General features: G+C 44.5%; 1 protein-coding gene across 3 annotated transcripts in view; it reads right to left on the reverse strand.

Moving 5' to 3' along the window:
* The window catches only part of Trpc3 (transient receptor potential cation channel, subfamily C, member 3), a 66,334-nt gene that overhangs the window by 10,909 nt on the left and 37,816 nt on the right, over nt 1–17,609 (reverse strand). Inside the window, exons 6-10 of one of the 3 annotated variants that reach the window (XR_015668344.1) lie at nt 16,609–16,842; nt 13,924–14,188; nt 10,056–10,251; nt 7,925–8,134; nt 4,143–4,179 (exon numbers count right to left, since the gene is read on the reverse strand). Coding sequence is in view for 2 of the 3 variants with exons in the window: in NM_001415005.1 (NP_001401934.1) it covers nt 4,143–4,226; nt 7,925–8,134; nt 10,056–10,251; nt 13,924–14,188; nt 16,609–16,842 (989 nt within the window). In the remaining variant the exon portion in view is untranslated. 3 annotated transcript variants of the gene reach the window in all.

A 17,609-nucleotide genomic window follows, 5' to 3' on the forward strand; every position in this document is an offset into this window, starting at 1 on the left:
TTAAAAACTAAGGTGTGGGACTGCTCAATTGGTAAAGCACTTGCTGTGTAAGAATGATGACCTAAGCTGGGTGTATGGTGGTATACACAATTGATCTTAGCACTGGGTGGCAGAAGCGGGCAGATTTCTGAGTTTGAGGCCAGCCTAGTCTATATAATGAGTTCCAGGATAGTCAGAGCTATGTAACAAGATCGTGTCTCAAAGAAAGAGGAGCAAGATGAGAAAGAGTGGGGGAGAAGGGGGAGAAGAAAGGATAGGAGGAGAAGAAAGAGGGAGAATTGGAGGAGGCAGAGGAGGAGGAGGTAAAAGAGGAGGAGGGAGAACAGGAGGAGGGAGAGGGGGGAGTAAAAGAGAAGGAGAAGGAGGAGGAGGGAGAAGGGGAAGGAAGAAAGGGAAGGGGGAGGAGGAGGGAGAGGAGGAGGAACAATGCGGACTGGAGTTGAGTAAACACAGCTTATTAAAACATTGCTGGGGTGGGTCTGGTGGCCCCAGAGCTCACCAAGCAGCCAGTCTAGACAAATCTGCAAGCTCTAGGTTCATTGAGGGATAAAGTGGAAAGTGATTGAGGGAGACACCTGGCATTGACCTTTGGCCTCCACATTCACATACAGATACACGTTTATATACTCATACAATCACGAACATACAGCATAATACACAAATAAGAATTAAGGTGAGGCAGATATGTTGGGAGAAGAAAAAAAAATCTCTGGATTTGAATAAAGGTCTTTACCGATGACCATCCTAAAGTACTCATGAGCATCTGATTTTTCAACTCCATGATGGGTCACAAAAATCAGCTCATAAACAATTATTCGGATTAAATAATCAAATACATGCAGACTCAAAGTTGCTGCCTAGATAAGGGCAGCTCTACTAATAGTATTATTTAACAAAGCTGGGGCTCAAATTCTTATCCTCCAATGTAATACTCTGCAAGATATTTACATGTCTTTGGGAGCTATGCTTAGAAAAGTCTATGTAAGTAAGTAAATTCTACACTTACTGCTAAAAGGAAAAATGATGGGAAATAGATTGTTTTAAAAATTCATCTGGCGTTTGGATTTCCCTGGAAGCCAACTAAACAAAGTCTCTCACTAACAAAGCTTCACCTAAGGGAAAATAAGCAGGCACAGTCGCCTCCTTTATTCTCAGGGAAAATTCTGTATATAGATATAACACTTTCCCCCTCAAACGGTGCTGTGTTTAAAGCCAAGCTTAGTGGTGCATGCCCTTTGTCACAGCTACAGCACTAGACAGAGAAAGCCTGGCTCTCAGGCATCCTCTGTCACACACCAGGAGAGCTGGTGACCCAAACTTTTGAACATGAGAAAGAAATACAGGTTTGTCTTTTTTTTTTCCCTTCAGTAGTTGCTATTTGGCAGTTCTAGAGACTTCTTAGCAAACTGAAGATAAGAAATAAAATGACACCAGATACAAGGACCTGTACAAATGTGTGCATGATGGTACACATCGGTAAATCTCAGCATTTTGGAGGGAGAGGCAGTAGGACCAGAAGTTCGGGGTCAACTTCTACTTATTGAGCTTGAAGACAACCTGGGCTACAGAAGACCTTATCACAGATAAATCAGACCAAACAAACATCAGAAAAATCCATCAAACAATCCAACCAACTAACCAATCAACCAATCTACCCACCAACCAACCAACCCACCAACCAACCAATCAATCAACCAGCCAACCCACCAACCAACCCACCAATCAATCAACCAATCAACCAACCAACCAACCAACCCACCAACCAACCCACCAACCAACCAACCCACCAACCAACCCACCAATCAATCAACCAACCAACCAACCAATCAATCAACTAATCAACCAACCAACCAACCAATAAATCAACCAACCAACCCACCAACCAACTAACCAACCAACCAACCCAGCAACCAACCCACCAACCAACCAACCCACCAACCAACCTACCAACCAATCAACCAATCAACCAACCAATCAATCAACCAACCAACCCACCAACCAACCAACCCACCAACCAACCTACCAACCAATCAACCAATCAACCAACCAATCAATCAACCAACCAACCCACCAACCAACCAACCAACCAATCAACCAACAAACCCACCAACCAACCAACCAACCAACCCACCAACCCACCAACCAACCAACCCAACAACCAATCAACCAACCAACCAATCAACCAACCAAAGAAAGGACATCAGAAAGAGGTCAAGTCTTAAAACATTAGGCCAATCTTCATATGAACACCAGCCAGAAATTTTGTGAACTAGACAGGCTAACTGAAAACCCAAACTTAAGAGAAAAAAAAAAAGAATAGCCAGGTAATTTTGCAAAATAAAAGTCCTAAAGTAGGGTTGATAACTGCATCTGGATTTTGTTTGACTTTGTTTTAAACTATAAGTGATCATATAGTGTTCATAGGAACATAACATGAAAAAAATAGGGAGAAATTCAATTTGCTGTAGGAATTTAGTAAATAAAAAGTCAACAAAAACCAAAACAATATTCAACACACTGGACATAGATGAACATAATCATCTGGAAAAAATAAATCTGGATGGTCACCCCTCGCCACACTCAAGGACACTCTACACAGGCTGAATATTTCACATGAAAAGTGAAAGAACTAAAACATGTACATTTAAAGGTTATTACATAGTAGGTCTTTTAAAATAGCTCATAAATCCCAAAGCCATGAAAGCCTGGTAAAGTTGACCGCAAAACTGAAGGAGTCCAGGATGGGAAACAACAGCTCTAAGTTCAAGGCACTCATCACACAACTCAGATACCAGGTAAAACCTGAGAGCTTCTACTATTAAAATTATTCCTAACCATAACAGGAAGCCATCAAGAAAGGCAAATGGAGATTTTTCTAAATAGATCATTAAACATACACGGCCAAGTTCATTCATGATAAATGCACAGTAAAAGCACTTGACGATTTGTTAGGTTGAAATAAAAATCCTTGCTTTATTTCTACAAGTGGAAGATGGGGGATGAGATAAACTGAGCGGACTGTCAGGTTGTCAAATCAAAGACAGCTTCAACAGTCGCTGCTTGTCAGTCAAGTTTGCAAGGCTTTCCTTCCAAGGAAATTGTGCAGAGGTAGATCATACCCTACCTAACACCACAGACAGTATAAATGCCTCGATCCTCTCTACACCATAGAGAACCTATTAGAACCTAAAGATCTGGTGTCCACATGACTAGCCAGATGGAACCAAGAACTACAACCGTCTATGCTAGATATATACGCACTGTCCAAATCAGCATACGACATCAGCATGCAAAAGGAATTTTAAAGTTGTACTGACAAAACAGGAGAGCCTCACAATCATTTGCAAAATAGACTTCACGGAAATAAAACCTAGTGAAACATATTACTGAGAGGACCACTGATTCTTATACACTGTATCTTCCGCTCTTTCTCCAGGGTAGAGTTTATGCAAATATTTGTTCTTTGGTAACTATAGCAATGGCTCAGTAGCTAAGAGCACTTGTTGCTCTTGCAGAGGATCAAGGTTCAATTCCCAGTACCTTCATGGTGGTTCCCAACCATCTGTAACTCCAGTTCCAGGGGATCCATTGCTCTGTTCTGACCTCTGTGAGCACCACCATGTGGTGGACAGACATACATGTAGACAAAAGCCTCTCACATAAAAAAAAAAATAGAAACACTTTGTTTTCAACATTTTAAAAGCAAACCTTCTTGCTGAGCCTGGTGCTACAGGCCTGTACTCTCAGCTCCTTGAGAGGCCGAGGTAGGGGGACTGAAAGTCCAATCCATGGGGAACAGTGAGTTGGAGCTCAAGCCAGAAAATTTACTGAAACTCTATTTCAAAATAGTAAAATAAAATAGAATAGCCTAGGACTACAGCACAGGCAAGGACCTGGGTTCAAATGTTAATCTTTTTTTTTTCTTTTTTTCGGAGCTGGGGACCGAACCCAGAGCCCAGAACAAGTGCTTTACCGCTGAGCTAAATCCCCAACCCCTCAAACGTTAATCTTAAGAGAACACCCCACTCTCTCTGCTCTGCACAACTTCATAGTGTGTATGAAGACTGCACCACTCCAGGCATACAGAGAGTCACACAAGGAATCACTCACACACAGTAGATAAATGGCTAACAAGTGCTTACCTGATATCGTGTTGGCTGATTGAGAATGCTGTTAAAACTGTGTGATTCAAAAACTCTCGAGTTAGACTGAGTGAAGAGGTTTAACTAGGAAAAAATACAATTAACCTAGTAAATGAGAATACATTCATTTGGAATAAGAGATAAAGATTATTTGATTCTCTTGGAGGGCATTCCTGGAGGCCACACTTCTGAGGAATGTTTTGTGCAAGTTGGCTTTCGTGAGGCGGTTAAATACTTTTGAAGGCAGACGGTTGGGTGGGGGACATGTTCCCCTTCATCAAAGCACTGGCACAACACAGTGTAAGAGAGCTGCTGACTAAGAATGCACTTTACAAGTTGGCCCCTACCTAATATACACTTTCCTGGGAACGTGCAACGTTTACCACCCAGAACTCCAAGTGCCTCCGAAGTAGTTTGATTGGCTGCTGAGTCCTAGCTCCTTTCCTAAATTGAACAGAATTCCACAGGTACGGGCAGCCTTACACATATTTTGTAGCCCTACGACATCACCTAAAATAACATGGCTTCTCTAGCACCTTGCCTTACACTGAGCAAGGACCAGACCTTTGGAGGGAATTGGGTGAAGAATGGAGCTTTATTCTCTGTTTCTATCTGGTTGGCTGTCCATCTGTTTGTCTGTTTATCTATCATCTATCAATCATCTATCTATCCATCAATGGTCTATCTGCTTATCTGTCTGTCTGTCTGACAACTTCTATAATCTGTCATATATCTGTTACCTATGTACCTACCCGCACTCCCACGCTCGGCTTGAGTTTTGAGTAGGCAGGAGCGGAAAGTGAGCCAAGAGCTTAGCCCTGACCACAACCGACACAGACGTGAGCAGGAGCCTCCCATCACTCAAGGGGAAGCTGGTTCGTATAGGATTCAAAAGTGTCCCCACCCCAAACCCTACGCCCTGCACCGCAGCCTCACTGTGATCATTCAGGAAGGTGTGGCAGGCCAGGGCAGTGGTGACAGGACTAGCTGACTGTTTTGCTAGGACCTGAACTTGATGATGTTACTTTCGTCTGCCACTGGGGGTCAGTATCAGTTTGCTGGCTGAGCTCAGCGGCCTCAGCAAGAAAAGCTCTAAACTGGAGCAATAGCACTGGCATTTCTTCAACTATTTAATTTAGTTCATTTAACGAGGGACGTCTATGCCAACGAGTAAGATGGAGAAACTTTATCTTGGTGTAGTGGCACATGCCTGGGTGCCCAGAGGCTGGGGAGAGTTAAGCAGGAGGCTCACAAGTTTAAGGTCAGTCTGGGCAATTAAGGAGGGTCTGAAAAGAGGGGTGAAGCCACAGCAGGCCCTCTTAGCTGAGAAAAAAGTTTCTTCCTCCTATTAATGATATAACAGGGTGGGATGTCCAGTGGAGAGCTCTCCCTGTGCCTTCATTGTGGTCTAAACATCTGGACGTGCCCTGTCCACCTGGCTTTCGATAGCCCCTATCTACACCGTGACTGTTTGGGGTCTAAAGTCCATGAACTCTGTTGCCTACTGTGGTGGCTCAAATATGCTTGGCCCACAGGGCGTGACAAGATTAGGAGGTATGTCCTTGTTGGGATAGCAGTGACCTTGTTGGAGGAAGTGTGTCACCATGGGGGTGGGTTTTGAGGAGACTCCTGGCTGTGTTGGGATCAAGATGTAGACCTCTCAGCTCCTTCTCCAGCACCATGTCTGCCTGCACACAACCATGCTTCCTGCCAAGACAATAAAGGGCTGAACCTCTGAAACTGCAAGTCAGCCCCAATTCAATGTTAACTTTTTAGGCGATGCCTTGGTCACGGTGCCTCTTCACAGCAATGGAAACCCTAAGTAAGACAGCTACAGGAAGGAAAGACAGCTACAGGAAGGAAAGACAGCTACAGGAAGGAAAGACAGCTACAGGAAGGAAAGACAGCTACAGGAAGGAAAGACAGCTACAGGAAGGTAAGACAGCTACAGGAAGGTAAGACAGCTACAGGAAGGAAAGACAGCTACAGGAAGGTAAGACAGCTACAGGAAGGAAAGACAGCTACAGGAAGGAAAGACAGCTACAGGAAGGAAAGACAGCTACAGGAAGGAAATTTCAAGGTTTGATCTCTGAAGCTACAAAAGGCTGAAAGTGACCACACTTTAGGAGCCAAAGACTTCAGTAGCTAAGCTTCCCTACAAAGACAAAACATTTATCAACACACTGTCAATCTCCACAACAGGCAGCCAAGAGCCACCCAGAACACCAGGAGCCATCGATTCCCCAGCGCATACAGACGGCTAAGCATGGATTGCTGGAAAGTCTTGATCCACACATGTCCTGCACTGGATGCACCCTGGCTGCTAGCCAAACACACGGCAAGCAGGGTGGACTCTGAGGAAGGCCCTGACGTTTGCTGAGCTGCTGCAGTGGAGTACATCTCATATAACCCTCACAGGAGCCCTGTGGCTTTCCTCTTTGAGGTGAGGCAATTTATCTGTGTAACTTGCTAATAAGTCTTAAGAGCCAGTTCAGACCCAGGTCTAACCTGGAGGCTGCCCCTTCCTTTCACCCCACAGCTTCTTAATGTGTGTGTGTGTGTGTGTGTGTGTGTGTGTGTGTGTGTGTGTGTGTGTGTGTGCGAGACATTATTTGAACATGGCATGGACAGCTGGTCACTACTGTGGAGTCTAATGGTGGCGAGAGAGCACATCGACACCACACAAAAAGCCTTCAGCAGCCACCTGCTCTTAAACTTATTTCTAGATGCTGGGGCTCAAACCAAGGGATTGTGCACGTCGGGAGGTCACTGAACCACACGCCCAGCACAGGGTCACTGTCTGTAAGATTCGAGGGCTAGTAAAAAACCTTAGAAACACAGGTCTATGTCAAAAAAATAAGGAATAAAACTGCACCAATTCTGTCTTTCCCTCAGCTTCAATCAAGGAGAGGCCTCTATTTTTGCACAGGAAGGCCCATGTTTTATTGTTTTTCTGGGCTTCTAAAGCACTGTAGCTGGAGACCATTCTCATACATTTTGAAAAGACCAAATCTCACTCTGTCATCCTAGCTGGTCTCAAAATGGCAACATCACTCACCCGGCTTTGGTCTTGGTATCGTACTCCTAAGTACGGGATTACAGGCAGGCAGCCATGCCAGGCCCCATTCTCACCGTTTTACCAGACACGGAACTCGGATCTCACACATTTGCTCCTGTCTGCTTCCTTCCCTGTTATTTTAAATACAGCCACAGCTCTGTGTCTCCTACACCGATTCTATACAGAAGCTCAGTTCCTACTGAGAAGTGCCACCGTGAAACCTGCATTCCTAGGTCAGCTCGAGGGCAAGGCGTTCTTCTTGATAAAGGGCATCTACTGCTGTTGGGAATACGCTCAGGCTTGAATCCATGATACTAGAGGAAAGATTGTTCTGCTGTCTCTCCAAGAGAGTGCTGGTGAACACATGCCAAGGGGTAAGTCTGAAGTTAAAGTTACGTAACTTCAGAAGAACTGCTTTAAGCACAGGGCACACGGATGGGAAACATTTATTGACAATAACTTTCTTTTTTATGTTTAACAGGCTTTTCATTTGCTTGTTCATACTATGGAAGTTTACACAGAGGCTGACCCCAGGTAGGGCATAGACTAAGTGACTATTTGAAACACTCTGCAGATAGTATTAGTCTATGGAAGACCAGGGAATAGACGGCCATGCTCACCGTCTTCCTAGTTCAGACATGGAAATTAATGAACAAATATCAAAGGCCAAGAAAAGGACACAGAACATTTATTTTTATGGTCTTGGTATCTTTTCAATACATACCCTGGACTTTGAGTTACCCATGCCCAGTTCCAGATCCTTCTGAAGTCTTCTCCTCCTGCATTTGGAAAAGTTAGTGATCCTCATGATGAAATAAACAAACGATTTTGGACTAGGGACCAGACTGAAGGGTGGAGGTAATGTTTTTCCATCATCGAAGTAGGATAGCCAGAGTTTGGAACGAGCAAACTTCCACTCTACATCACTGTCATCCTGTTACAGAAACAAAACTCATTGTTAAAGTGAAAAGGAGATTTTATTTTTAAGTGTGTGTGCTTGTGTGTGTTTGTGTGTATGTGTATGCTTTCTTATACGCATGTGTCAGTCTGTGTGTACTTGTGTGTATTTATGTGGGTGTGTATATGTGCTCAAATGTGTGTGTGCTTGTGTCTGTGTCTCTGCATGATTTCCTACACTGTCCCTATATGTGTATGTACTTGTGTGTGAGTATATATGTGTGCAAATGTGTGTGCGCTTGTGTGTGTATGTGCCTGTATGTGCACATACCAGTGGTGGCCAGAAGAGGGGGATCAGATACCCTAGAGCTGTAGTTACAACAGCATAGTTGGAAGCCGCCTGATGTGGGTGCTCGGAACTAAACTCTGGTTCTTCTCAAGAATTGTAACTCTTAACTCCTAAGACATCTCTCCAGTCCCACAGTTACTAAATTTTAAATCAGACACTCTAGACCTGAAGTACATTCTTATGGTAATTCATTATGTTTTAAACAATTAAGTAACATATTCATGTCCATCTGAGTATAATTACCACACAACTACATAATATAGACACAGACACTAATGCCCAAATGCTTTCTCTTCCCCATGTGTGACTGTATCCACCGAGATGTAGCCAGCATTTTCTGTTCCTCATTTTGAGGTAATACAAAAAGACAAGGAAAGTTCAGGTCAAAGAATGATAAAACTATTAATCACACTCTCCCTGTCACCCCAACCATCTCTTTACATCCGCCATTGTTCTCACTCTCTGCCACCCTCTGGGCTCTTCCAGACCCACTCATAACAAGTTGCAATGTCACATGTCTTATTCTAAAGGCAGAGGGGGAAGCGGCATTTAAATACATTGATCTTTGCTTCATTCATATTAATTTGTTTTGAAGATATCATACCAGCACAGACTGGCCTGGAACTTACACTGTAGCTTAGGCTAGCCCACTGCTAGTCTTAGGACTTTCTCCTAAGTCCGGGAAAACAGGCGTAAGCCAACACATTTCACGGGGTCAATTACACTTTGAAGTTTGTATTTATACTACAGGTCTTCAAATGTCACACAAATCCTGCTCCATCTTTTTCTGTTCCCAATGTTCCCCATGGTGATTGGTACAACCGTCCTCTTGACGAAGGCAGGGCCACGGGTATGGGACGTGAGCTCCTTTAGTCTTCAGTATATACTGATGTCACCACGCAAACAGACCCTCACCGTCCTGCCCTTTGGTCTCTGTCATTGTACTGGTTAATTCTGATTGTTACCATGTCAGGATCTAGGATCACCTAAGAGATAAACCCCTGGGCACTCTTAAGAGAGAGTTTTAGAGTGAGCTAATTTGGCTGGGATAACCTACCACAAAATACGGGTAGTTGGGATTCAAGACTACATAAGGAGGAGAAAATGAACCAAGGACCAATATCCACCTTTCTCTGTGTCCCGAGAAAGCAGCGTGACCAGCTGCCCTGACTTCTTCTGCCACGAGTTTCCACTACGATGAACCGTACCCTGAATTGTCAGCCAAAAATAAACTCTCCTTTCCTTAATGTGCTTTGTCATAGCGATGAGTGAAACATCTGTACATTCCCTGCTGGGGACACCATGTACGGAAGTCCATTCCTAAAATGCACATGGAAGCTGGGTATGTGCTGCACACCTGTGCTCTGAGCACCTGAGAACACGGGCATGTGCTGCACACGTGTGCTCTGAGCACCTGAGAACACGGGCATGTGCTGCACACGTGTGCTCTGAGCTGGGCATGTGCTGCACACGTGTGCTCTGAGCACCTGAGAACACGAAGAGGACGGAGCTCAATCAGAGGGATGGCCTAGCAGGTAACAGTCCCCCTGCAGCCAATAGATATTTTTAGTCTTAAAACTTCCGAGACACACAGGGCTGGAGCGCTCACCTCGATTTCTTGGTATGAGCTGTTAATCATAGCAATCAGCATGTTGAGCAGAACGACCACCATAGTTACATTGTATATTCCATAAAGGACATAGCCAATGTTCTCTATGAATTTGTGGTCATATTTGAGGACAACAGAAGTCACTTCAGAGAGTCCAAATATGGACCAAAACAAAGTCTTGAAACTTTCTTCAACCCTGTTGAATAATAAAAACACGGTAATGAGTGGTTTCCATTGTTAAAGAGAAAAAACAAGCTAGCATCTAATGCTATACTATGTAAACATTATTATGAAATGCTATCATCATAAATTCCTAACAATTGCTTTTGAAAAAAAAAATTACTTCCTGCGTTTTGTCTGCATGTATCTGCGTGCTGTATGCATGCAGTGCCTGTGGAGGCCAGCAGAGGGCGTCAGATACCCTGGGGCTGGAGTTACAGATGGTTGTAAGCACATGGATGCTGGGACTTGAACTCAGGTCCTTTACAAGAGCAACCAGAGCTCTTAACTGCTCTCTAGCCTCCCTAATAATTGTTTCTAATAAAAAATTTAAGGAGTCTTCCTGTTATATTTTAAGAATTAAAAGTTAAGGATTAAAAAAAATTTTTTTTTCAGTTTCAGTGGGCATCTTTATTGTTTAATAGATCATCAACTTCTCCAAACCTACAGCTGGAATCTCACCGTATTTCCATGCTGTCATGAACAGTGACAAAGCTATATACATCGAAGAGAGCTAAGCTTTAAAAAATGTTTTAAAAATTAAAAATATTTTCAGAGTTACTCTGTTATGATATATTTTTTTCAATTTGTTCTTGAGACAGCATTTCACTACGTGAATTGATCCTCTTGCATCCAGATCCTAAGAGGTAGCATTCCAGCTATGTGCTACCGCTTAGGGTACTTGGCAGCAATTACGCCCTAGGGTTTCAGGGGCTGGCGTGAAGGCCCAGCTTTTCTGAAGTTATTCTGATGAAGATTTGGTCAGCAGGAGAAAGCTGAAGTTACTTCACATGCTTTTCTTCTGGGAGAATGGAAGGCTGGAGTCTGATTTTGTAGGTGGTTTGGAAATTCAAACCCAACTTGCTGGCTTAGGTTTAAAATGAAACACCCACTTCAGAAAAGGATCTGCACCTCGCCGTGGCTTGCAGCGAAGCGGTTTGTACCTAGAACAAAACCAAGCCCCATCTCCATGGAACAGGCCAACGAGCTTTGGTGGAGCCTGATGGTGGGTGTGATGCAGCCACTGGGGATATCGAGGCAGCTTTATCTTCATTCAGTTGTGATATGAAGGATAGCAAAGATACATTGAGTAAAAAAATTAAACGCAGGAGCTGTGAAGTACTTAGTCATCTGAATACAAAAGGGAGGGCGATCTGGATATTTATATTCTTTTTTTGGGGGAAAAAAATCTCTGGAAGTATTTGAAGGAAACCGTGGTTTCTGAGAATGAAAACCAGCTCATAGACCGAGGGTCAGGATGTGAAGGAGAGGCTTTTCACTCTATCTAAATACCCCACCCAATGCTTGAATTCTGACCACAAGAATCCACAGGCAGCCATGTTGTCTGTGGAGAATTAACTCCAAGGTCCTCATGGCCACCAGCATCTGAGAATGTGCAAGGGAGTCCCACAGAAATGGCGCTGTATTTCCAGGATACCAGTGGATGACTTCCTGCAGTATTTAGACCACCTCTTAGTTACTTAAAACAGCGAACCTAATACTAAGCCATGCAAATGATCACTACACCGGAGCGTTTGGGGAACAGCGGCAGGGAAAGGATGTGCACGCTCCAAAGAGACACATTCTTTTTTTAAAGAATATTTTGATCCATGGTTGGTTGGGTGTGGGGTAAAGGTTCTGAAAGCCAGCTGTGCCCCCTCCATGGAAACAATGCTCATCTGCAAGAGACATGGGTGGGGGACAATGGCATGGGAGCCCCGGTCCTCGTGGCACACAGTAGACTAAGCATCAAGTTCCATCTCTTGTACAACTTCTACCTGCGAGCATTTAGCCATTTCGTCACAGGATCTTCACATCTGTGGCTGAATAAAGAACCTTCAACTGTCGCCACCCAAGAACGCTGTGAAGTACAGATGGAAAATAGTCTTTTTTTCCCCCGAAGAAAATGATTTAGGAAAACAATACTTTAAAATATTTTTTTTCTTTTCTATTTTTCGGAGCGGGGGACCGAACCCAGGGCCTTGCGCTTGCTAGGCAAGCGCTCTACCACTGAGCTAAATCCCCAACCCCACTTTAAAATATTTTTAACAAATTCTAAACAACAATGAAGCCTTTAGACCTGCAGGCTTAAACACTCATTTACTCACTTATTCATTTAACCACTCAGCCAGTGACGCTGGAACAACTGGTATGTTCTAGAAATGTTGTTAGTTCCTGGGGACAAAGGGTTGAGGATGGGGAGTCGGGGGGAGGTTGATTCCCTGTCACAAAACCTCAGAGTGTGAAGTGGATGTGGAGGCAGGAGACTGAGCACGCTAGCTAGCCTCCATTTCTGCATTTACTCAACCTGTCACGGGGCCACCCCGCCCCATCCTCTGGAGCCATTGAGCCTCGCAAACTTCTCTGCAGCATCTGTGGGCCGGGCGTGTGTGGGAACCGCGGGAGTTGGAATGGAAAGGACACCGCAGCTCCTACTGTGGGCAAGAGGCTTTACGTAACTAGCCTTACGTAATCCTCCCGACGACCTTATTTAAAAATCTGTCGTGCTTATTTTAAAAATGAGAAAAAATGACACGGGAAAAATGTTCAGTAATTTAACCAAAGGGCGCAGTTAGAAAATAGCAGAACTGGGGTTGGGGATTTAGCTCAGTGGTAGAGCGCTTGCCTAGCAAGTGCAAGGCCCTGGGTTCGGTCCCCAGCTCTGAAAAAAAAAAAAAAAAAAAAAAAGAAGAAGAAAAAAGAAAAAAGAAAAAGAAAAAGAAAATAGCAGAACTGTGTTAAAACCTGGGCCTGACAGACTTCCCAGCGATACTCTCGGCTACTACGTGGTGTGGCCAGGTCTCCCTTCAAAAAAGATGAGGTAACAGTAATGTACCATGTGAACTGCTGTGAGGAAGGGAACAGGGGCCCTGTGCAGGGTCCTGGTCACTCTCCATTGGAGTCATAGGATATTTTTGCTGTTGTCATCATTTATTACAATAAAATGAACCTCTGGCCTCCTTTACCTTTAAGACCTGCTCAACAATAGCTATTTAAGGGTTACTTTAGGACGATTCATGTGTTTCCAAGGACATGATTCTGTACTTTACCTCCAGGGAACGTACTGTGTTGCTGGTGTGCAGATGTGGCAATATGGGAGCAAAAGGAAGGTGGCAAGATTCAGGATACCCTTGCCTACAGGGAGAGCCCCATCCCCATGACAACCAGCCACCCAGGGGTGAGAATGATGATCTCACAGCTGGGGTAGCTCTATAGCAGCAGGGAAACCTAACAGTGAAAGTGACTGTGGGGATTAATCAAGGAAGGCTTCAGGAAGGACCAGACTCTTCAGGGAGGGTTGGGGTTAGCCTTGTCTTCTCAGGAGCTGTCCTGATACTTGAATCCTTGTACTCACTACTGATGAAAACATTAACATGGAAACTAGAAAAGTAATACAGACTTCAAAATGATGATGCTAAATTTAGAGTTATATATAATGTCAGAGTTGTCCCCTTTTAGACATTTGCCATCCAATTTTCTTAAAATAGCCATTTTGGTCCAGTATGACCTGCATGACCAGCTACAGACACTGACTTCATGGGATTGTTTTACTGCTCCTGAGAATGGCTTTGTTTCCAGCTGACAGTCTGCACTTGCTGGACCCCTTAGAAGTTCTTTCTATACCATTCTAGGATGACGTCTTACTTACGTGGTAAAAGCAGGGTTTACTTTGGCCCCAAGGTAGTAGGAGTAAAGTATGAACATGCCAATCATGAAAGCCAGGAACACCATGATGAAGAGAACCATGAACTTGAATATGTCCTTCACAGTCCTCCCCAGAGAGATCTGCAAGGGCCCAAAGCTCTCGTTTGCAGGGAGAATGTACGCGATCCGGGAGAAGCTGAGCACCACAGCTATGGCATAGAGGCCTTCCGATATGATCTGAGGGTCAGAAGGAAGCCATTTATCTCTAGCTAGGAAAGGGAAGAGAGAGAGGGAGAGAGGGAAAGGGTGAGAGGGGGAGAGAGGGAGGGAAGGGGGAGGGGGAAAGGGGGAGAGAACGAGAGAGAGAAAGAGAGAGAGATTACAAATGGAGCTTTTAAAAATATTCATTCCTAACTATGCAAAGCAAATACTGCAAACATCTATTATGTCTTGCTTCAGTTGAAACTACTGGCAATTCGTTACCCACATTCTATTTTTTTTTAAGTAAAACTGGAAAAAACATCGATATTTCAATGGGTGAAATCCTATTATATAAAGACACTAAGGTGGCCTTACCTGGCACAGAAACAGAATGAAATATGGGGGGGAGGGCAACATTTTGTGGACATGGACCAGGTCCAGGACACGGTGACTGATACTCACTCCCTCCACCCCGAGGCGTCAGCTTTCTTTCCTGGTTGCTTTGCCATCCTATAGGCAAAGTCTCGGTGAAACCTTAGTTTGGAATTGACTTCACCTATCAATTAACACAAGTAAAATACCCAACAGCCAGTAGGGAGACCATCACAAATCACAGTGGTGCTGAGCCTGTGAAATCTGAATCTCGGGACAGCTCCAGGAAGCATAAATATGTCCTCACAGAGTGAGGGCCCCAATAGTCTACAGCAGATTTGGTCCCCTGGCAGGCCAGTGAAACAATAAATGGTTAATTCTGTGAAATTAAGTCATTTCCAAAAGAATGGCTGCCCTGTGAACATCTGCTGACTGTTTGCTGTGTGTTAGACACTCCGTTTGAGGCCCCAGTGTTATTCCTCTCTTTATAAAAACAGAAACCAAGATGTAGAGAATTTCAAAACCATACATAAAGGAAGCAGAGAAGCCCAAATTAATAAATTCATGCCTAGCCCACGGTTACTAACTACGCAAGGAAAAATTTAATACACAGGCTATAAAAACAGTCAAAATTACGTGTCACATAAAACAAGGTTTCAATTCTTTGACTTTCAACAGTGTTTAGTCGTTCCTTTGACCCAGTGTCCTTAGGACTGTAAAGCTCTCACTTGCTGACAATGTCGTCATTACTTTGCATTAAAATGGCAGGCACTGCAAATTCTCTCCCTAAAAGTGTTTAAGTGTGTGTGCTGCTCACAACACTGAGTCCTAATCACACTTACACTTCCTAGTCTGCGCTTTAGGCTTTCTTATTTGTGAAGTGCATGTCAGACAAGAATTCATTCCGCCGTAATCAATTTATCGTGGCATTTGGGCTAGGCAATCGCTCTAGGACCATGCACTATTTCTGTGCCTTTATTTGTTTGATTAATTTATTGTTTTTTTATTTACTCAGTTGCCCTGGCTGACCTTGAACTGTGTAGCCTGGGCAGGCTTTGAGCTTGCGATCCTTCTGCCTAAGCTTTCTGTGTAGCTGGCACTGCAGGCCTGACTGACACACAACTATAATGAAGACTTGTCAGCTACAGTTTCTCAGAGTCTGGGGTTCATGCTCGCCCCGCTGCCCGCAAACACTCTACACATTTCTCATGCTGAGCATACAGGGGTTGCCTATGAATCTGGGGCTCTGCATCCTACAATTTCAGCGATTGGCGATCAACTGTGGCCTGAAACTATCAAGCAGCAAGTTCCAGAAGCAAACGATTACTGTTTTAAACTGCTCAGCACTTAACAGTACAGTTCCTACCGGCTCCATCCTTCCCAGGGCACGAGTCACCCTCTCTCTGCAGCACCTACAGTGCATCGGCTGTCTGTCCCTCTCTCTGCAGCACCTACAGTGTATCGGCTGTCTGTCCCCTAGTGCCCGAGTAGCCATGTAGCTTACCAGACTGACAGTCTCTGTACTCTAGGGGCTGGACTCAGAAAAACTTCATTTAACTCAGCAATAGCTCAAACATTTTATTGTAGTAGGTCCTAGAAGTTTCGTTATAGTATACTGTTATAAATATTAGGGTTTTTTTCCTACAAATATTTACTTTTATTCTGGAGGCTGGTCTCCTCCATGAGCTTCCAGCCTCTTTAAAACAAAATGGGTATTTCATTTATTTACATTTCAAATGTTATCCCCTTTCCCCGGTTTCCCTCCGGAAACCCCCTATCTCATCTTCTCTTCCCTGCTTCTATGACAAGTACCCACCCTCTCCCTGCCTCCCTGCCTCCCTGCCTCCCTGCCCTGGCACAATTTTTGAGTTTTATTAGTTATTAATCTATTATGGTCTCTAATGGTTTCTAAATCAAGCTTTATCACAAGCGCATATTTACTTGTGAGAAAGAACACAGAGTTTGTAGGGTTTGATTCCATCCGTGGTGGGGATGATTTTTGGGGGGGGGGATCTTAGAACACCCTGAACTCACACAGGGGAGCATGTCTTAATGGGTGTTGCCTTCCAAGACGCCCTTCCGGACACAGGAAAGGACCCCGCAGCTACGGACTCACCATAGGTGAAATACTGAACCTCTGGTGGGAGTGTGACTTCGCTCAGGTCGCTCTCCTGCACGTGGCTGTCCACATACTGCTGCGCTTTGGTGGCTTGCAGAAATGCTAGGAACCTGGCGGTGAAGGCAGCAATGAAGATGGAGAGCATCCCGAAGTCAAGCACGTTCCACAGCTGCACGATGTACTCCCGGGGCCCCTCCAGCCACAGCTCCTTGCACTCAGACCACATCATCCCTGGATGAGAAACCAGAGACTGCGGATTAGATCTTCCAGCGGAGGCTGAGGAGCCCACGCTCTAACCATACCCAGGAAAGTGTAACCCCAGCAAAAGCTGGCTGTGCTGGGGTCTGGCAGAGCTGAGTGGAAAGGAAGCTTCCACTCAGGGCTGATGGACTCCATCATGACAGACTTTAAAGGAACACATGTGACACCAGATCGCTGCTCCTATAACCTTGTGTGTGGTGATAACACGGGAGACAGGAAAAAAAAGCAAGTGGAACTCGGCTAGTATAAAGGCTTTGTTCCGTGAGGTTTTTGGAGTAGAGAAAAGAAAAGCCTATGAAATCAAAGAGGCTAATTAATTCAGATCATAGTAATGTAGGGGTACAAGTAAGACTCGGGGTGAGAAAGTCCCTGCAGACATTTAACAGGAACCAAGCCCAATCATCAAGGAGCACACATGCCCTCTTCTGACCTCTCTTCCCATTTCCACAGACCACTGGGGAGGCCAGGAACACCATTTGAAACTGACCCAGTTCTAGAGGGAAATGTCACCTGAGTCAAAAAGGATGAAACACTCAGTTTAACAAATTGTCCTAACTATATACACATGGGTGCCCTGCCTTTTGGTATTGTGATATCATTTACAATGTGCGGGGTGCATGCCCCCCCGGGAGGGCCACAGCTGGACACACTGTAACATTTTAAGGAGAAAATGAAGCATACGATAAAATTAATAAAATCATGGCTTGCTCCAGGCTGAGTCTGTGAGGTGAAGGAGT

The sequence above is a fragment of the Rattus norvegicus genome, chromosome 2 (assembly GCF_021556685.1).
Source record: "Rattus norvegicus strain SHRSP/BbbUtx chromosome 2, alternate assembly SHRSP_T2T, whole genome shotgun sequence".
Lineage (NCBI taxonomy): Eukaryota > Metazoa > Chordata > Mammalia > Rodentia > Muridae > Rattus > Rattus norvegicus.